Source organism: Sinocyclocheilus anshuiensis, unplaced genomic scaffold, assembly GCF_001515605.1.
Source record: "Sinocyclocheilus anshuiensis isolate Anshui unplaced genomic scaffold, SAMN03320099.WGS_v1.1 scaffold1891, whole genome shotgun sequence".
NCBI classification, from domain to species: Eukaryota; Metazoa; Chordata; class Actinopteri; order Cypriniformes; family Cyprinidae; genus Sinocyclocheilus; species Sinocyclocheilus anshuiensis.
In genome coordinates this window covers 415,454-438,510 of record NW_015549560.1, presented here as the reverse complement: position 1 = coordinate 438,510, position 23,057 = coordinate 415,454, and the positions used below count along the sequence as shown (strand labels likewise).

The window sequence follows — 23,057 nt, the reverse complement described above, 5'->3', positions numbered from 1 at the left end:
CTGGTAGGTTCCCAAGCCCAAACAGTCCGTCCTAACTTTTTTATGGTCAAAACTTGTCCAATTCATATCAAATCCAATTCACAATCCAATGTTAAGTGAATAAAGTATAACATGACCCATATTAGGCACTATTAGGCAAAAGCTTAGCATAGGTACATTGTAAATGAACTTGGTATTTTTCTCCAAAAATTATTAGCTAATAATTTTGACATTTGCTATATGTTAATCCATGTTATATTGCCTCACCCACTCAAGCAATTAGTCGCCCTTTTTCCACAAGATAAACATTTTGTAAAGGTCATAAACAATTAACCAGGCTTTACACTGGCACTCTCATTGCTGAACTTGGGGTGGAGCCTTCAAACTATAAAACCAACTGCCTCTACTCTCCACAGTCTCTCAGTTCACAGTTTCAGTAAACTCTTAATGGAAACCTTTTGTCTTTTATCGAAGAGGTAATGAATGGATGCTAGTACTAAGTTATGTCAAATGTGTTGCCTTTTTTTTCTGGACATATTCAGTTCACTTTTCTAGAAGATACTTTGTACTCGCACGTTTTTGTTTTGACAAATGAAATTAAACATGGATTTAAATGAACAAATTGCTTGATTTTGTGGTACAGAGAAGCATTTCAACAAATTAATAAAATCAAAAGGAAGCGTGACACATTTTCATTTGTGTTAAACTACGAAGATGTCCAAAGACAGTGTGTTTTACTGAATGTTTGTTAAAGTGAAAGTGAAAAGGTGACGTGACGTGTAGCCAAGTATGGTGTCCCATACTCGGATTGTGCTCTGCATTCAACCCATCCAAATACACACACACACACGTTTGTTTTTGTGAAAAGTGGGGACACCCCATAGGCGTAATGGTTTTTATACTGTACAGACCGTTTATTCTATTGCACTACACCAACCCTACCCCTAAACCTACCCCTTACAGGAAACTTTGTGCTATTTCAGATTTTCAATACACTCCATTCTGTGTGATTTATAAGCGTTTTGAAAAGTGGGGACATGGGGTAATGTCCTGAAAAGTCACCTTCTCCTTGTAATACCTATGTCATACCTTTGTCATTATACAAATGTATGTCCTCATTTGTCACAAAAACGCGCACACACACACACACACAGAGCAGTGAGTAGTGAACACACACACGTGAACACACACCGGAGCAGTGGGTAATGGTTAGAGAGCAAGCCCGACTCTCTAACCATTAGGCCACGACTTAATAAGCTGCCGGTTTTGAGAGTATAGGCTATGTGATTTTAAAAGCTCTCAGAGTGACCCTGGGGATCGTACGGTATGAATTATAGATTATATTTCGTAAATGTATAGGCTTTGTGTTCTTCACCCCATGTTGATTCTCATCTGTTGACGGCACGCAGTCCAGGCCTGGTCTATTAATTTCCACACATAGCAATGAGATCACAAAACTCACAAACACTAAATCAAAACCTGAGCCACAACAGGTCTTTAATAAAAACCGTCCATAGACGGTCCATACAAGGATAAAAGAAAACTGAGACCATATAAATCAGAATATATTTCGTGCGCATCCGTGATTTAAACGTTTTAATCCCAAAGTCATATTTATCATTGCAATAGCTACATATTTTATAGCTTTGCTAATCAAAAACGGGAATAAATAATTGACGCTAGACATTCCTGCAGAAATGTTTTATTGTGCATAGCACACTGAATAAATATGCAATTGTGCAAATGTGCAATTCACTGACAAAAAAAGTGGTAATCATTTTTATTTAACCCTTAGTTTGGCTGGTATGATGTATAGATTTAATCAGTGTTCTTTATTATGTTTTTCCCTTGAATTAAACCAGTTAATTTAGATGTTAAGTTGTGTAGGTTGTGTACCAAGTTATTAACCATGTATGGTTATTATTATTATTATTAATATTTATATTTGTATTGTTATTGTTGTTGTTATTATTATTAAGAGGAAAATTTAGAACAAATAGTAGGCTATCACAAAATAAAACTTGCGATAATTCGACTTTTGACAGATTTTCTTGCCAAAAGGAGTTTATATTTGGTTATATAAGCGATGAAAGACTACGTCAAAGACCCGGGAGATACATGTTTAAATGTCTTTACCAAAACAGACATCATTTCTTTTTTCAGTTTGCCAGATAATGGGAGAGAGAGCACACCTTCTATCGTCCTATCTTCCTATCTGTATCTTAAAGCATCAGTCTTTATCTGTGAATTGAAAGAGTGAAAATGACCGGCACATGAATGATAGAAGATAGTTCGTTTGTTTAACTTATTTGAGGGGAGTGGGTGTGCTGTGAAATTATAATCAATAATACAAACGAACTAAATGAACACAACAAACAGATATTTAGCTTGAGAACATACAGGCGCCAGTTCAACGCGTTTATTTCATCTTTCCTGATCATGTAAATAATGCGGCATAAGGAATGAAACTGTAAGCTAGTTGTCACAGGTATTAGCTATATTTTAAACCAGCCTTTGAATATAACCAACAAACCAAAAAGACTTGACAGTACTTGTTGGTCAATTATATTTATAAATGAATGCGCGAAACTGTGGACATATACAGGTGTTATGTTTAACTTGGTTACCTTTGTGATTACTACCGAGGAAAAAAAAAAGTTGGCTGTCCTGTTTACTTTCTTATTTAAAACTACATGATCTACTGAATTAGACAATAACGCCACACAGATGGGTTTCTTTTCCCGTTTTAAAATTATATCACCCCTTATTTTCAACAAAAGCGTTACTCACATCAATTCCTAAATACATGTCCAAACAATGTGCAAATAATATACATTTGACAAAAATAATATTATTTCAGTTTGACATATGCTCATAAAAGAGATTAAAAAAAAACACTGCAGCGTGCCTATACAGACTTATTTATAGAGAAATACACAAAGTGATACAATTCATCAAGGCATTAATCCTTTAAAATAGTTCAGTGGTTTTTATTCTTACAAGTGAATAAAACATCATAGCAAAGAAGGATGTCAAGTTATGTATTATAAACATGCAGTTTTCACCATGTTGATTTGTCATCATTGTGCGCATGCCGCATTTGAACTGTAAGGATAAAAAGTTAACTGTATAATCACTATATTATCTGCCCCTAAAATATGTCGCAAGTCACGGATAAATAAATTAAGAAAGAAAGAAAACAATGGTGCTTTCTGAATTAATTATTTAGAAATATGTTACCGTTTTATTTCTTTTTTTTTTTATCGCTCTCTCCTACTCAAGTTCGAGTCTCAAATCGATCCGATCTCCGATCTCATGCCTTTGGAAGCAACCACAATTTCCTTTCACATCAGTAAAACTAAGAATTTCCCCATGTATTAACTTTTCAAACTAAAAAAAAAAAAAAAATGTGGAATTACCGACATGCATCACAGCAGCAGTCACAACAACCGGCTACAATCCTTTGCACTTATTTCCTTTACGTTATATTTTTCCATTTAAATAAAGTCTGTAAAGCTCTGTGCATACCTGAGAATCCGGTGCAAGACACCAATGAAGTGAGTTCGTCGTCTGCATGTTTCAAACCACAATTTCCTTTCACATCAGTAAAACTAAGAATTTCCCCATGTATTAACTTTTCAAACTAAAAAAAAAAAAAAATGTGGAATTACCGACATGCATCACAGCAGCAGTCACAACAACGGGCTACAATCCTTTGCACTTATTTCCTTTACGTTATATTTTTCAATTTAAATAAAGTCTGTAAAGCTCTGTGCATACCTGAGAATACGGTGCAAGACACCAACGAAGTGAGTTCGTCGTCTGCATGTTTCACCAATGATCTCGTGAAGCAAATTTCGATAGCCTTTTTCCCCTGCTAACCTCATTGTGTATCCACAAAATCTGACTACAAAGTGTAATTGCCTAATTTATCCAGAGGAGGGAGACTTTTGGCTCTCTTCTCTCAATACGTCCCTTGTTAATGAGTTTTGACCACGACTTAAACCTGTGGGACTCTTTTGAAAGGTCTATTTTTGACGCACAGCACTCACCTTGATATGGTAATAATACCCTTTTTACACGTCGTGGGCATAGTTACAACAAGTATATATGATGCTGATGTCTATTAAAAATAGCACTCTGTTGTGTTGTGACGGTCTTGTTTTCTCACACAACAACAGCAGACTAAACACTTTTGCTCACTGATTTCGTTACAGTAACCTAAACATTTCCCCCAAATGGTTGATGATCTCAAAAGATGTTCTCCATGTGTTGACGTTGGAGGCTGGTGACCTACACACATGTACGGGTAGTGACACCGCTTCTTTTTCTATTGGGTCGTCTGTAAACTTTTACAAGTGAGATTTTGTGAGCTAATAAACTATACCTTCTTTACTTCCACAGGAAACTGTGAGCATGCTGTGATAGTGTTGGCCTTTGGAATTCAGTCAATATCCTATATAGTAATCATGTGACAAAGATACGATTGCATTGTGTATTATTTGGAGCATGTGCGCTGATAAATTAGGTTGGCTACGTTTCTGTGAAATGTGCATTACAAAATAGTTTGATATGATATGTGTTTTTTTTCTCACAACTTGTCAGTTCTATCTCACGCCAATGGAGCATTTCCATTGCTTCTACAGCCAACAAAAACTGTTTAACTCAAGCGGCAAAATATACAACTCTTTATTCATAAAGACTTGTTTACTTAATTAAAATCTCAAATTGACAGCACATTGTTTAATTGCTAGTGATGGTTTAGACATCAGAAGTATGAAATACACAAATAAAGGGCTTGGTTTTGCAGGGGTTCATTGTTATTCTCATTGGTAGTGGCGCACGGCTAAATCATCAAGCTTTCACTTGATGTACGATTTTTTGCTCTGCAAAGGCGCACTTCATTCAGATTGTTTGCTAACAGATAGCAGATTTAACGTGTAGAATATGTGCAAAATAAATGTAATACTTTTTCTCATACCATATAGGCTACATACACTTCCCGAAACGTGGATGCCTAAACAGCTCTTCTGTTGCTTAGCCTTAGACCACCCTTTTCCACATGCCATAGTTGCATATATTGCTTAACGTATCACCAGTGCTGGAAATGCGTCTCGTTTAAACAAAGCCTTGCTCTTTCCTTCTAATCTGAATTAATGTATTGAAAAGGTTAAGTTCTGCATACTGGATGGTACGCGCACACACGCAGCCTACCCGAAGAAGCCTGGACCAATGAAATCAAGCCATCGCTCTCCGCGTAACCAGTTAGATTGAAGTGGAGGACGCCTCGAATTAACTCCAGCAAACTTCACCCTGCGGGATCAGACAAATCCCTCTTTAACGGGAGAGGATCACTCGTATCCCATTCTACCCTAGACAAGTTTGGCATGTAGAAGTTTTGCAGCCGGAACAAACAGAAGGTTGTCTGAACATCTTCACAAATTTACTGCATGCTGCAGCGTTCAGCCATTGAAGGGGAACTGTTTAAAAGACAAGCATCGCAAGAGCAAATGGGTGAGATCTCGTTCACATCTGCATGCTTATTTTGCAGAGAGATGCTTTATTTAGACCAGAAATAACCGTAACCTTGAGCCTCAAAATGAACTGTCAAATGTTTGCTTTGGTTATGAGTATTTAAATAATTCAAATAAAGCTACTATACGGTGCCTGCCATGCAACGACTGTCTTATTAGGCCAATAATATTCATTATCTCTACTGACAATCTCAAGCGTTAGCAATGTTTTAAAAATGCAGAAAAGATCGCCATGTTCATGTACAAATCTTGGATTTGCTTAAGTCACTGAACATGTAGGCTACATGATGTGCCATGCTGTTTCACATAGCACATTTTCCATAGCGTAAGTTTAATGCCTTTTGTTTCTTACAGAGCAAAACTACGGGGAGTATTCTTATATATGAAAATATATAGCCTACCTTATATATGGTCACCTCGAATAATTGATAATATGCAGCATTTTCGCTTAATACGTATCCATGTTAAATGTGCTGCACATTTGTCGAATGTATTTAAAAGATAGTTTAAATCATTCAATTACAAGGGAGACTATCGCTGACATTAGCTAATTCCGTAAATAATGCCTTATTATTCTTGGAGTAATTTTGATTTATTTAGTTTTAGTTTAGTTTTTCGACAAAGCAAAAACAGAAAGTTAAACGCATTTAAATCATTTTTTCCTCTAGCTATTGCTAGCGCTGAAGGATACGCACCAAAAATGGAGGACTGGGGTAGTGTGAATAGAGCGACATTTCCCTCTGCTCATGGAGTCAATGGAATAGACAAATCATCTATTGATGCAGACATAAAATACCCTCAGGTATCGTAGCAATTATAAACTGTTTTATTGTTTCAAATACAATCTCTGTTCAGAAATAATTTCCACGTATTTGGATGTCATTTTGCAATTTGGTGTTATTTTGTAATTACACAAGTAAGTAAGTGTAATATGAATTAACAGCGTAGCCTACCTAACTAGAATTCCTCTTATAGAGCTGCTTATACGCTGTTTTACCAAAGATTCTATTGCAGGTATATTTATGTGCAATAGCCTATAACACGGACATTGTAAAGTGTTACCTTATCATGTATTATTTGTATACTTTTTTTTTTTTGGCTTGCTCTGTCTTTATGTACTTGTTTTTCCCCTGTTTCTTCAGCCTTCGTCGACTTTGTCTAGCTATGTCCCAGCATGCGCGTACTCTCCCTCCAACCAGTATGGCGTGTACAGTGGTCCAGCAGGCAGTTATGTGAGCCCAGGGCATCACTGGCAGGCCCAGGGCACCAGCCACTCCCACCCTGGCGGTGGCGTAGCGATGCACCCGAGTGACATCCATTCTTCTATGGCGTTCAAACATGCTGTGCGAGATGGTATGCACAATCGTACTTTGAAATCAGTCACACTTCAACTGTTGTCCATTATTGATGAGATTTGAGTATAATTGCTTACAGAGCATTATCATTAACTAACTTTAAAATTGTTTGACAATGCTTAATCTTAGCCATGTTTTAAGATATGTATACACCTCTTAAACGTCCTTGGCTAGATTTATATTATTATTCACTGTACTTTAATGGCTAGAAACAACCAAATTAAATTGGTTCCAACCTTCATATAGAAACCTAATAGGGTGCTAGTGTTCTCAACCAATCCATTAGGCATGCACATAAAATTTCGTAAGAGAATGAGGTCGTGCAGGGTAAAGTAAGCGATCTAACTATTGCAGTATATCACAATTGCGGCCTGTATGCTCACCAGCATCAATAAATTATTGGCCTCATTAATAGACCTACGTGTAATGCATTTTTGCTATTGATTATTGCCGTTTACTCACTTGTAGGCATTTAGGCCGTTTTTTTTTTTTATTAAAAAAAAATTCAAAATAAATATACATTATAAAATAAATGGTCAGTTTTGGCCACTATTTGTATTACGCAAATATGAAAATGTTAAGTATATTTCATAAACTTTGATTTCAGAATATTTTTTTAGTAAATGCATTTTAGAGAATCGTCTTGCCCCGATCCTATAGATTTACATTATTTAGAAAATGCGTGATTGGATGCGAGTAGAGTTACGACTTGTTTTGTCTCTAAATATGTTCTCCTGTTTGTCTTCCACAGGAGACAGAAAACCACAGAGTCACCTAAGCAAGCAGCAACACGAAGCCTTGAGCAATGTACACGGACTCAACCTTTCTACCTCATCCTCGTAACAACACAGATACATCCGTTTAGAAATGATCGCATTTCAAGAACGCAAACCGTAAGTTCAGCCACTGCACATCGTTCGACGGTGTTGTCCTGTTCAAGTCCGTGGCCAGCGCTCTCTGGGAATACGATTTTTGTAAAGCCGAATGAATGTATCCGACTTTGTTCTTTACTGTAACAATAACTGTCTCCAGGCTGCGTTGTTTGGTGGATGGCTGTTTAACCATTACTGTCATACTGGTTTTGTCTATGCTATTTATGACAGCGACAACATAGTATGCAAAATTAGATTTGTCTTAAAGCTAAATCACGCATCAGTACAAAATATTTTTTAAAGAATGGCAATACATTACATACTCGTGTACATTAAATAAGCCCCTATGTGAACAAAGTAATAAATTGTTACTGTAAATATGAAGAAAGCTTTAGTTATATATTTTTATAAATTCATGTGTAAATATGCTAAATAAAGGTATTGCCTAAAAAACACTTGAAGTCAATATCGTTATTGTATTTTATGATATAACCCAAGGTCACTTCAAATTCTCGCAAAGATATATGGAAATTTCTATAACAACCTTTTTTTTTCCTCTCTGCTCATTCTCGCTAGGGTTTTCAGTACCTATACATTTATGTCCACTCTAAATTAGCAGCAAAAAGTGCTACAACATCTACATTTTTTCATCTAGAGAGTGTGTCACGCAATATGCTCTGCACGGAGTGATAAGGCCAGTTTGCTGTTTTCTCATGTGAGCTACTGAGCGTAATGGTGCTTCTCCGCATTTGGCGCCTCCAGTGATGCTATCTGTTGATGCTGGATCAATGCCACACGGTGCAAAATATGTTAGGATATATTAGGATAAAAGTATATATATATATATATATATATAAGATAAGATAAGATAATGTAAATAATATACAAGATTTATATAAATATACATAGCCTTTATATAGATAATCTTCGATTGGACAATTTTCTTAAAACGGGTTTACAGTCATTTTGCTTAAAGCATTTGTGATGACATAGTTGATGTTTGTTTGCAACCTCGTGGAAGATGCCGACTCAGCATATAGATACAGATCTTCGAGTAATATGCATAAAATCCTTTGCATAATATTCGACGCGATTATTATTATTGCTACTACTACGACGTTCTACTATTAGTTAAATAATTTTAAAACTATTTTGATGGCTACAGGAGATGTATAGGCCTTTTTTTCTTTCTTTCTTTTGCACTTACGGATCTGGGTCGCATTTTTCAAAAGCATCCTAAGCCTTAGCAGATAGTAGAAACAATAATAGTAATCGCATTATAATTACATTACGGGACTGCCGAAATCACTTAAACGGTACTTGAAAATCGTCATAGACCTTAGCGCTCTCTGTAGCAATCCTAGAGTTTTAGATGTATGGTAAGCACAGTTTCATGCAATCACCTGCAGGACAACGGTACAATTACAACTAACTTAATACAACTACAGTTACACTCCAAGTAAACATTGTGGCTTTAATATCATAATGCTTTATTGTATACGTTTTTATACGTATTTTAATAGTTTCGAACAAATGCATTAAAAAACGTAAAAAAAATTAAACAATAGATAAACGAATAACCAAATAAAGCAGCGTAGGCCTACCTTATTAATACGAAGTTGGTTTAAACAAATGGTGCATATAGCCTAAATGAAATTCAGCGCGTTCGGCGCATCCTCTCTGACACCCAAAGGTCTCTCGCCCGTGTTGTGTATGCTGTCCCCATCACTGTGGGGGAGTAAAGAGCACCTCTTAATTGGTGAACACTGGAATTAACTGACACTAGAAACGTGCACGCGGATATTCTCAAATTTGTATTCAATTAGGAATTAATTACAGAGGTAGGATAAATTACAACTATTTTAAACAAACAATCAGTTACAGTCCATAATGTTAAAATGACAAACAACGGAGCCAGTTGTGGGTAAATTTATAGAAAAGGAACGAACGTTGGTACCTTGGGACATAGAGAACCCTTTTAAGAACTAAGATACAACATTATAATAAAACTCTGCGCTGGCCGGTGTGATTTTTGTTTGAAGCTGTGTTATTGATCTATAGCAGCACGTTTTATGTGTGCCAAATATAGTGTATGACTTGTGACCTAAACATCAATCATGTTATCTTTTCTAAATTAATTTAGTCTACCACCAGTGTCAAAGACAAGTGTAGTGTGAGAAAGGCTATATTTTGCACTCAGAGCCAAAACATTAGTGAGATAAAAACAAAAAAAAAGACTTTGAAATTTGATTGATGGAATCATAGCCGTCTTTCTGAGCAATAGGTAATACTGACAGCCAGGTGAACACGAATGTGACATTTGACAACAAATCGTCAGATATGAACTCTCTCAGTGTCGGTTAAAACATATATCCATGACCACGACCACCTAACTGTGTTTCCTAAAATATCTCTCCGAATTCCGAATATTATTGTCTTGTGCAATATGCACAATAGCACTTCAAAATGACATTAAACAACAGTATACGACTCCATTATACTCCCGGTTAATAACATTATCACAACAATAATGACAACTAAAAGTGTATGAATGAATGAACGATCCAAATGTCAAAAGCTTAGACAAGACAGTCTTATCAAGGATTTAAGCATGCAATGCAAATATTTAAATTTGATGTTTTATGGCTTAGGATCGTTGTTCATACTCACGCAAGCTTCTAAAATGTGGTTTTTCTAGTTCTGCTCTATAGTTAGTGTAAAACGAAAAAAAGGTATCACAATTGTTATCTGAATGAGGGTAAAGGTAAAAGATCGGTGTCACTGATGCATGTTTTTCAGCCCATTTAATTCTTGTAAAAGGTGATGTTTTTCACCGCCAAATTACCAGTTAAAACTTTAGTTCTAGTTCCAGCTCTATCATGTTAATTTTCTGTAGCAATAATGTACTAGCTAGAGAATCAGACTGATGATTTCACGACGGAAAGATGTCTGTTACACGTCCCATCTTAATATTACGGTCTGTTTCCCAAAAGCATCGTAGCTTAAGTAGCACTTGAAAATCATCGTAGATCTGCGAGTGCTCTGGAGTAATCGTAAAGCCCAAAGTGCATCGTAAGAAGACAGATTTATGCGGTCACCTGCAGGACGATCAGAGTGCACCTTCAACGTTATTCAAGTGCAATGTGATTATAATATAAAGTTTTGATTGTACTTTATTGTACACTTTATTACTCGTTTTTATGAATTTATAAATGAAATAATTAAAAAGGGCAGAAAAAATAGAAATACACATCTAAATTTAATGACAATAAAAATGAATAAAAGAAGTAATGTAGGACATTTTATTATGTAAAGTATAATATTATACGTAAATAATATAATATAATATAATAGCTATTATATCGGAGTTGTCTGGAACGCAGCATTAGGTTACCATTTCAATAAACGAGCGTGTACTACAATTACGAGCCATTCTATGAGGTGACATTTCAGCACTTGACAAACAGATAGCGACTCCTAAGTAGCACTTAAAGCACGGCTACGCGCGATTGCGTTAAGTGCATTTTTGGGAAACGCACGTGAAACAATAAGGAACGATCGTAAAATGACTCGTAGAAAAATCGTTATCGACAAACGAGGTGTACGGAAGCCTGCAAGCTTTAAACTCCGGCTCTTGAAAGTAAACATTTATCGTTTTGCTTTGCTTAATTTTAATAAAGTTATTAGACCCGGAGAAAGTCTGCAGTATTTTTATTGGCATATTAAAATGAATCTTAACATAGTCATAGTTAAACATAACGCTGTAGAATAAAACGATATAGGCCTACAATTATATGTAAATAATATTTATAATAGTACGAAATGTTTTAATAAGTTATGACGTTTCTTTGTAATGTTATGTTATATTTATGGTTCATTGGCCGCTGCTTATGCTGTGACTATGCGGTCAGTTAAGCAAGAACGCAGCACATCTCAATTCTCATGAGGGTGCGTTCTGTGTCCTCGCGTCCTTCCGAGTTCGTTCATCCAAGGAAGCTTGGCAATACCGGTCTCCACGAGAACGCAAGTCCGTTCTTTGCGTTCTTGGAATTGAGAAACAGCCTCTGACTCTATGAATGCACGTACTGTTCCTGCCGTATAGGCACTTAAAGATTTCAATGACGCCATAGACTTAAAACTCTTACTGAGCGACCTCTAAACATAGGCTAACTCAGTGTAATGGCAATAAGCAAGAATTGCAGCGTTTTTTCCAGTTCAGTTTTTCAGTTCTTTAACAGACCTCCAATACGACTTTTTAAATTTTTTTACCCGTTTATTTATTTATTTATATGCTTTGGTTATTACAATTATTGTAATAATTGTTTCATTATATTATTGCTTTTCCAAAAAGAAAAAAAAAAATCTGATTAATAGAATCCCCAATTGTTTCATATGCATAGACAGGAGGAGGAGAAGCAAAATACATTTTTAAAATGGTAAATGATAAGACAGCAGCTTTTGGTTGAGCTCTGATTTAATGATGCAATACAAAACTTCTGCAAGATTTACCTCCTCACTTTAAATTATTTATACTTCCTTAAACGTAAAGACATGTTCCCACACTGAACAGCTTTAACCTGCTATAACTGTAGTCTAATACCTCCTGTCATTGGATGCACTTGTCTGCAAATTAAAGGGTCACGCCAACAATCACAGAGATGTTTGTGCTTACAGTTGAGATAGTGGTGCTGCTGTACGGTAAGGCAATGGGTTTTCATTGAATGCAATGTCAGCTTTGGATAAAAGTGTCTGCCAAATGCATAAATGTTGTTGTTACATTGGTGCTGTTAAGACCCAGTCATAGTGTTCCAGTTTTTAAACTTTTATTCTGTTACAGTTACAGGTGTTAATTTTTTTTGATTGTTTGTTTGTTAATTACCTGTTTGCACGTTACCAGATAATTTAATTTGATCACAAACAACATACAAAACACTAACTGCAGAGGGAAAAAATGCACCTGTGCACCATGGTCAGAATAATCTCCTTAAAAAATATGGTTTCACTTTATTTTGATGGTCCCTTTAACACATTCTGTTGACTATAAGTAGCGTTGCACCTACATGTCTACTAACTCTCATTAGAGTATTAGTAGAGTATTAGTAGACTGGTAGGGTTAGGGTTAGATTAAGTTGACATGTACTTGCAAAGTTACTTATAGCCAGTAGAATGTCTGCTGGGAGACCATGACAATACAGAGTTAGCAGATATTAAGCAAACAGTCTACTAATACTCTGACGAGAGTTAGTAGACATGTAGGTGTAGTGTTACTTATTGTAAACAGAATGTTCAAAAGGGACCATCAAAATAAAGTGTTACTAAAAATACACTTAAAATGTAAACAAAACTGGTATGGCATGACCATGCTATGAATATCTATATTGTGTACCTTTAACATATACTGAAAACCACCTTAATAACACAGGTGGTAAAAGCAAAAGTCGCCATGATGAATCCAAGTGCATCACAAGCCGCATTTCCACAGGCTCCAGTAAATATAGAAAGTTCACAGTGCCATGCGCACAAATATAAAATACCTCCATCGTTATCAAAACACACAACACCAAGATAATGCAATAAGCATTAATTAAACAACATTAGATGTAACATATAACCCTAATGTCTGAAAACAAATAACAATTAAGCACCATCAAAAGTGACATTTCACATAGGGAATCATGGAAATGTCAGTTTACTTTTTTTTTTTTTTTCATTCAAAAACTGTATTTATAACAGATAAAAATGAATTGCCACATTGTTTATTTCTGTTAAAATGATCTCCAGGGTAGCTCTTGTAATAATGACATTGTCATTCAGTGAACTTTAGCTAAATAAAATCTCAATGAAAAATATTGTTGAATACACTTATCAAATATAAGATCTAAATATTAGGACTATCTGATAGTCATGCAATGAGGATCTAAAAAATTACACTATGGTTAAATATGTTACAAAACACTTCCATGAAACAGTATATTATAGTATTAAGTCCAATTGATTTTCTAGAATGGTTTCAGAGTCATTATAGAGTCATTACATTCTTATATTGTTTTTAAATATTAAGTTTGTGAAACTATTATAAAGATAGCAGCCACGAAAGGTGAAAGAAATTTATACAAAACTTTTTGTTGTTACTGTTCATTGTTACTGTTTAAAAGCGTTTATTTTTTTATTTTAATTTTTTTACATATGAGTTTTGTTTTAGCTGCTACATTTTTAAATAGTCAACGACAAATAGTACAAAGTCCAGATAAAGGTTTTCATTGACTCTAAAAAAAAATGTAGTCGCCCCCTTAGGACAAATTATGTACTGTTAGCCATCTATCAAACTTTCTGTCTTCTGGCCTTTTTATGAATTTGATCCTCATTATAAGTGTTTTGATGCTAATATCTAAAGATCCTGTATATGCACTGTCAATCTCTAAAGTGAAGAATGTTGTTCTGAAATGCATGTGCAGATTCAGTCGAGAGATAAAGTTTACCCTCTTCAACTTAATGCTGTTGAACTGAATTTACGGAGCAAACTATTTGCTAAAATAACCACAACATTAATAGCAACGCTAAAATACAAGCACATTCATAAAGGCAGTCACTTGCTTCATTTCTGAATGAATCAGCCGTTTGAACGAATCGATTGAATTAATGACTGAATCATTCACTTATTAAGACAGGGATTTGTCTCTACCTACTGGCGCTTTTAGTTTTATATTTAGAGTATTGTTTCTTTTTAAAAAATAATTGTATATTTCACTAGCCTATTTATTTGTATTTTTGTATGTTGAATTAATATATTTATTTTTAAAGCTACTTATATTTCTTTCTAAAGCTACTTTTTTTGTAATGTCTATGCAGTGTTTTTTTAAATGAACAAAATAACTATTATCTTTAATAACAACTTTATCTTTAATTAATCGGCACATGATGTATGATGAAATGCCCCGCCCCCCACAAGTCACTGTGTAATTCGCACCCTGATTAAAACATAAAATGTTAATTTCATGTTTGACTTCTCCCTCCCCACACACATGATTCTTGGATGAATGATTTGCTTTGGAGACAAAGGCTTTGCAGCCTTATATGTGCATTTTTTCTTTGATCTTAGTACCTAAATACCTAAATGATGATTGTATTCAAATAACTACAGCAGCAAGAAATTTTACATTGTCAGTTTCTGCATTGCATTAGAGTGATAGTTCACCCAAAAATGCAAATTCATTCGTCATTTACTCACCCTCAAGTTGTTCCAGACCTGTATGAGTTACACAAGGAAGCTACACAACTCTCATATTTAATACAGATATTTTGAAGAATGTGGATAACCAAACAGTTGCTTGGGGGGAGTTATGCTATGGAAGTCAATGGCTACCATTTCAGCAGGATCAAGAAACTTGTACAGGTTTGGAACAACTTGAGGGTGCACAAATGATGAAAGAATGTGCATTTTTGGGTGAGCTATCCCTTTCTAGTATTTATATAAATACTGTAGCTTCAAACTGTCATGTTTCACGCATGAAGCTGAGACAAATATCTTCAGTAGAAAATATGTGCCCTGCCGAGAAGGAAAAATGCTTTTCCGTCCATGGCTTCTGATGCGATGACTCTATATGTGTGGTGAACAGATCTCTGGGAATGGATGGAGATGAGCATGATTTCCTCTAATTTTCAGGGACTAGAGAATTAATCATCTGCTAAGATGCCCATCTGTGATTTATTTGAAGAACTGAAATATGTTATGTGTTGCTGTGTGGCAAAGGATTAAACTGTGTCTGAACTCATTTTTGGCACCAGTTCTTATGAGGTGAAAATAAGATGATGACTTCCCTCAGAAATATGTTTTTTTTTTCGGTTAGCCACTGTTCTGTCTTGGTTTTGTGTCTGGTTTATTCAAATCTGAACAATGTGAGGAGTACTTCAATGGGCAAAGCAGGAATTAAAATGTTGTCATTTTACCCCAGGTTTGTGTGTGTGTGTGTTATGCAAATGTATATCAGTTAAATAATGTTAATAAAGCAGAACATTGACCTCTGTAACAATTCTGTTGTCTGAAAATGCAAATTTTATAATTGGGCCAGGTGAAAATATTATGCCAATATGGCTGAAAATGTACTCAATATTAAAAATAAAGTTTCCCCAAAGAACTTTTCAAGGAACAGTTCTTAAAAGAACCTTTTTTTTTTTTCGTAATGTGAAGAGCATTTTTATAATCTGACGAACCCTTTTCTACTATAAAAACCTTTTGTCAAATGGAATGGTTTCTTGAATGTTTAAGGGTCTTCATTGAATCATCAGTGCCAATCATTATTTTTAGGAGCGTACAAGCCTTGTCCTGATTCCAATGCACAATTGAGAGAAAAATACAACAATTTTGCTAAAAATTGGTGACCTCAATACTAAATTTACATCAGAGGCACTCAATATGTAAAAATGCATGAACTGAATATAGAGGCAAATGTTTTTTAACTGGAGCATCTGGTTATGTGAGAGACAGTGAGACAATGCATACTGCAATGGTGCATAACTCAGTGCTATAGTGACGACAGATAAAGTAGGTAAACTAGCAAGAGATTAATGTGTGATATAAATACAAGACGTGCACATAGACAAATTATTTTTTATTTTTTTGCTGTGCTAGTGGGGAGGCAGTGTCTGACTCAAGTGAAGCATGCGGAAAAGTTTCCAACGGGACCGGACAAGCAGCCATGATACAATACGTACACAATGGAGCTCGGAATGAACGCTGTCACCATCCTGTCTGCAACAGACAACAACAAAGGATGGGACATCCATTAATCATTTTTTGACAGCATGCCACTCCTATAAACCTTTACCTGATTTCCCCAGAAATCGTCATCATCACTTTCTCTCATACATATCTCAATTAGCTACAACTTGGTGTCCATGCAGTGCTCCAAGTTAAAAAAAGAAAAGTAATAGTGAAAGGATTGTACTTTCTATGCAGTACCCTTTGATCTCTGTGCAAAAATGTGAAAACTAATATGTACATATTTATACAAAAAGTTTGGTGAATGTTTTTGTACAGGCAATAAAGTTACATCAAAGTGTCATAACTGTGGCTTTTAGTGTAGTGGTTTTCATTTTTGGGGGACTCATTTCAAATCGATTTTTATGGTCAGCTAACATAACTGAAGTGGTGAAAGGACAGAAAAAGAAATACAATATTCATTGTAAATATTCTCTAAACTATTTTGAGTCAAATACTTGGTGAAATACTTCATCTTCAAATTGGATAAAAGATGGTGAAAATCTTTACAGCCTTGAGAAAACCCAAGCATGAAAGTTTAACCCTCAGTGGGGCATAAACCGATTGCATGAAAATGTTTGAATAAGATAGTACAACTTCGTACAAATTGGCCAAAAAATAAGACAGTTATGAATTGCCATGATTGGTCTTTACTGAGTGCAACACTTGCACGAGCAGCTTGCTCAGGTAAAGACATTTTCCAAAACAGAGTCCATTTTCCCCCAAAAAACTTGAAATTACCATGGCTTGACATTACCATAGAAAATATGCTGGGTTTACTAAGTGTTGCAAACCTTGATTATTTTGTATGATATTGTTTTACTTTATATTAATTTATATGATTATTAATAAATGTATAGTTGGTAATTCTGCATGAAACATCAATTTCATGATAATCATGCAGAATTACCAACTATAAATGAAAGAGGAATCTGTTTGGATTTCTTTTGAACATTTGGTGTAAACAGTCACATGACCAGAGCCATACCAGTTATTTAATGCTACACAACTCTCATATTTGATACAGATAATGTTTAAAGTGTGTATTATTCATATATAAGACTTTCCTGTAGCTCAACAAGTAGAGCACAACACTAGAAATGCTAAGGTCATGGGTTCAGTTCCCAGGGAGAGCAAAACTTGAAATGATAAAATGTAAATGTACCTTGGATGCAATGTAAGTTGCTTTGGATAGAAGTGTTGGCCAAATGCATAAGACTGCTCTTTAAATAAAAAATCACAGGACACACTGTTATGTAACAAAACAAAATAAAATTTGTTCTTGGTTTATCATGTCCTTTTAACTCCCAATTGCATTTGTAAAAATATTAAATGATGTTACTATATTATTTGCCATTTTTATAATGGGTCTTACTGAGCAAATTATTCTTTTTTTTTTTTCACTGTAGTTTCCCACCATCTACAACATATTTTCTCTAACTTCATTTAGTTTGATTCATATAGGCTATCCACGCAGATACATGTGCTCACTTAGCAGTGAAAAAATGTGATTAAATGAGTGAATGTTGAATGTTACAGTAGTTGTGATATTGTGAAAAAATTAAAACTAGTATGATTTCCAGTGTGATTTCATATTATGACCCCCACCCCAAATTAATTTTTATTGCACCGTTGTGGTTTGCATTGCATTGCGTCGCTTACTTGCAATGTAGACATGGTGTTTTTCACAGATGAGTACATGCGGTAGTCCTCTGAACAGCCCCTAGCATTTCCACACAGATGGTTCCACGAGTCTTTGAAGAGCATGGAGCGTGGCCAGTCGTGGAGAAGCAGTCATTTCCTCTTATTAGTGCAGCCACTCCAGTTCAATCTCCATCTCAACATTTCCACTCCGCTTAAGCCTGTAGACTGACTAATTCAGTTGAATGTTATCAGAGAGACAAGTTCAAATAGAAAAGATACTCTCACACCTCATGCGGAGTGCAGCATGCCAGACGCAAATCATAGCAGGAGTTCTTTATCAATTTTGACAGGTCTCTAAAATACAGAGGGTGTGAGTATAAGAAATGGGGTGACACTTTACAGTAAGGTTTCATTTGTTAACTATATTTAATGCCTTAATTAACATGAACTAATAATGAGCAATACATATTGTTAGTCCATGTGAGCTCAGATCCATTAAATAACATTAGATACAACTTCTGATTTTAATAATGTAGTTCTGTCAGGACCACTATCGTCAATATAACTTCCAATTAGCATACATTTTAGGTTGGGGGAATGGTTCTGTTCTGGGCAAACACTCCCTGCCCATTCACGCAACCTAGCATGGATAGGAGCAGGGAGAGCAGAATACCCCCCCTAGGCTAACAGAACAGAACCAACATCAACGATAAATGTAGCAGATACCATTAATGTTCTACGTGACTATTTTAACAACATGATTCAGTGGTCTGACTCAATGATATATTCACTGCCAAGTCCTGACTGGACGAGAGGAGGAGCTGGGGATGGAGGTGGGTGATTAGTTCCTGAGCGAAGCGATAGCTGCTGAATAATGACTGAAGGGACCTTATGAAGGGAATTATGATTGGTGTTGTGATTCTATAGGTAGACGTGGATCAGCTGAGTGTCAGCTGATGCGAGCTTGACTAACATGGCCTGCCAGAACTATCGCTACGCTCCATTTATAATGTATAATAATGTAGTTACCAATGTAGTTAACTAATGTTAACAAATTGAGCCTTATTGTAAAGTGTTACCAGAAATGGTTTCATAATGTCTGCTGGTGATGTCATAATGTGATTTTCTTTTCTTTTTTTGAGTTGATATTTAAGAATTACATACCAGATCCTCAATAATATAAACACTACACTACACTATAAAACAAATAATAAAATAAAATAATAATAATAAATCTAATCAGTCAAAATGTTCAGGAGATATCTCTAAATGATCAATGAAAATGTGATTAGGTTGATTTAGCTATATAAATTTTTTTTTTTGACGACTAAAACCAATAAAGTTTAAATTTCTTACAAATTCTGAGTGAAAATTGAAAATGCAAATTAAATCCTACAGCCTTTTTTTTCATTGTAGTACAGTTCACTTTATATTTCTATATTACTTGTTCTTTTTTAGTTGTTCCCTAATTAACTGAACAGTAGATTTCAAGTAGAGTGATGACTGTGTCATTATAAGCATTTTCTTCAAAGTAAATTATTTGCTGTGTTTCAGTTGCTTCTTGGCAGTAATGGGGAATGCAACATGATCCAAGAGCAAATAGGTTTATTTGAGCAGAGTCACATCATTGCAGAGGCCAAACCATGCCTTTGTACTAACAATCTACTGATCACACTATGCAAACAAAGCCCAGAACATCCTTTCTGCCCAACCTTTCTGTCGAAGTGCAGGTCTGCTCTGGACTTAGGAGGACCTTAGATGTTTGTGGGATTGATAAAGCTTTCTTAAATGTAATTACATGACACACTGGATCGCCCGTGAAGGCTGATCTGCTTCCTTAGAGGAGTACTTTCCATAGAATGAGTCTGTTGAATATCCTCTACGCTGGGATAAAATAATGAAGCAAACATAACCTAAAATCAATGATTTCTGCATATATATTTCTGCAAAAAAAAAAAAAAAACCTTTACTAATTAGTAAAATATTAACAAGAGTCAATAGTGTCATTATTTAGCTCAAGTCAGTTCAATGTTGGTTCTGTTCAGATAGGATTGCACATTAAATGTTTTGACGATTTCTGCTTCTCTCGATTTATTAAGCAGAATCCTCTACAAGATGTTCTGGTCGCTGGTTGTTTGTCCTGAAAACGTTTCCAAAAATTTTTTTGAAAAAAAAAAAAAAAAACCTTTACTAATTAGTAAAATATTAACAAGAGTCAATAGTGTCATTATTTAGCTCAAGTCAGTTCAATGTTGGTTCTGTTCAGATAGGATTGCACATTAAATGTTTTGACGATTTCTGCTTCTCTCGATTTATTAAGCAGAATCCTCTACAAGATGTTCTGGTCGCTGGTTGTTTGTCCTGAAAACGTTTCATTTTAATTGTGATTGAGGTATCATAATACACAGCCAAAATAATTCACCTCAAACATTTAGCTTTGTGGGAAATGGGAGTACAAGTGTTTAGCTGCCACTCCAGTCACTCTTTAGCTACTCTGACTAAAGACTCCCAGTGTCTCCTCATTCTTTTGTAGGTGGGAACAAAAGCTTTGTGTCAGAAGATTTGAGGAAGTGCTTTCAGCCTCATCTTGTGGTCTGTGACTCAGGTATCTGCTTTGGTCTTGAAGGGCAATTTCCTGAAGAAAAGTTTGGGATCCTCTGAGTAAATTCTAGGCCCGCCTTTCAGTCTACTTTGCACCTTTTTGTCACCCCTGAAATGCAAAGCAAACAAACACAGTCGAGCAAGCCCTGTTAGTTAGTCTATGGTGTCAACAGGTGACTAGTCCACAGCAGGTCCACACACCCACAGCGGCATTTTACTCTAGTGTGCACATTTACTGTGTTTGAGAGAAACACACTATTATTTCTTTTTTATTGGGTGTGTTCAATAGTCTGTGTTTTTAGAATACACAATTCTCCCTAAATGTTGTGCTGAAAGGGTGTCGATTGAACAATTGTTTATGCAACAAAATCTCTCTGTGATCATACATAAAATCTTATTGGTAGCAATTTACTTTGATAGTCGACTTTAGACCTTCTACTAACTTCAAGTAAATTTGCAACCACATGTCATCTATTAGTCATTAGAGTATGAGTAGACTGTCTGCTTAACATCTGCTTATTTTCCAACATTCTACTGACTATAAGTAACTTTGCAAGTATATATCAACTTATTCTATGAACCCTAACTCTAAACCTAACCCTATCCTATCAATATACTACATGTAGTTGCAAAGTTACTTAAAAGTTAGTAGAATGTCTAAAGTGGACTATCAAAATAAAGTGTTACCATCTTTTCCATTGAATCCCACTGAATGTTTGGAGTGAGCAGTATCACGTTGCTTGAAGCGTTTATGTATCATGCATTATAAAGGTACTCATAATGTTCATTGCAATGAATTTGATCTCATAAATAATTGTAAATAAAGTTAAAATGCATTATAATAAATGCAGATTCCTAGTTATGTCCGAAACTCGTTGTTCATCATGTGTTTTAATGCATTTCCCAAAGTGTAAAAATTAAGTAATGTAATGTATTATAACTATGATTACAATACTCATGAGATCATGTAATGCATTATAAGGTGCATTACAAGACATAATTAATGCATTTTAAAACACTTTTATAATACATTACACATACAGGCTTCAAGTAAAGTGTTACCGAGAGATCTTCTAAGAAATTCATTGCAAATAAAGGCATAAGAATATATATATATGGAGTGCCGCAAGGATCTGTCCTAGGCCCTCTGCTATTTTCAATACACATGTTGCCCCTTGGTAATATTATTAGAAAATACGGGATTAGTTTCCATTGTTATGCAGATGATACTCAGCTATATATTTCAGCAAGACCAGATGCTACTTCTAAATTATCTAAGCTTACAGAGTATGTTAAACATGCTAAGGATTGGATGACCAATAATGTTCCCCTATTAAACAGAGATATTACTTATTGAACCAAAAAACAGTACACAGAATCTCTTGGATTACAATTAACATCTAGAGGGATGCTCTGTTACTTCCTCTTCAGTCAAAAATGTGGCTGTTATATTAGACAGCAACATGTCGTCTGAAAATCATATTTCACTTCTTCCATCTTAGAAACATTGCCAAGCTACGAAACATTTTACCTGTTTCTGATGTAGAAAATCTAGTTCATGCATTCATGACCTCAAGACTGGACTATTTTAATGCACTGCTAGGTGGTTGTCATGCATCTTCAATAACAATAACAATAACAATAACAATAACAAGCTACAGGTAGTCCAAAATGCAGATGCTAGGGTCCTTATCAGGCCAAGAAAATATGATCATATTACCCTAATTTTACAATCTGTAAACTGGCTACCTATTAAGTTCCGTATCAGTTACAGAACATTACTACTTACTTATAAGACCCTAAATGGTTTAGCTCCTGCATACCTAACTAGTCTTCTATAACTCTACAATACATCACACTCCCTAAACTCACAAAAGTTGTACCTAGGATAGCAATGTCCTGTTTAAATCTAGATTAAAGTCACATCTCTTTAGTCAAGCATTCACATAATGCATCTCATAACCTTGTACATCAGTTATATCTGATCAAATGCACATTATCATTCTTTGCTTGGTTTAAACACATTATCAGTTTTTGCTTGGTTTGAACAGCAGCTTCACAACTTTTTATCTATTTGCTTCTCTGTTTCTGCCACAGCATCCAGAGGTAACTAGGAATTACACAAGCTTCAGTCTGGATCCAACCCTTACAAAGATCTGAGATAACCGAACACCTGAGAAGAGATGATACCAACCCCTCAGAGGACCTCAGATGACGACAACCCTGAACCAACATACAAAACCGCCAATTTGTTTTTTTTTTATATATATATATATATATATATATATTTTTTTTTTTTTTTTTTTTTTTTTTC

At 35.2% G+C, this 23,057-nt stretch overlaps 1 protein-coding gene across 1 annotated transcript; it reads left to right on the top strand.

Moving 5' to 3' along the window:
- The first annotated feature begins 5,489 nt into the window (after window positions 1–5,489).
- Window positions 5,490–7,711, top strand: LOC107657149 (paired box protein Pax-1). Its single transcript, XM_016445177.1, has 4 exons — window positions 5,490–5,493; window positions 6,182–6,315; window positions 6,656–6,866; window positions 7,620–7,711. Exons 1-4 carry the CDS (start codon window positions 5,490–5,492, stop codon window positions 7,709–7,711), a joined length of 441 nt encoding a protein of 146 aa, XP_016300663.1.
- Window positions 7,712–23,057: the final 15,346 nt, after the last annotated feature.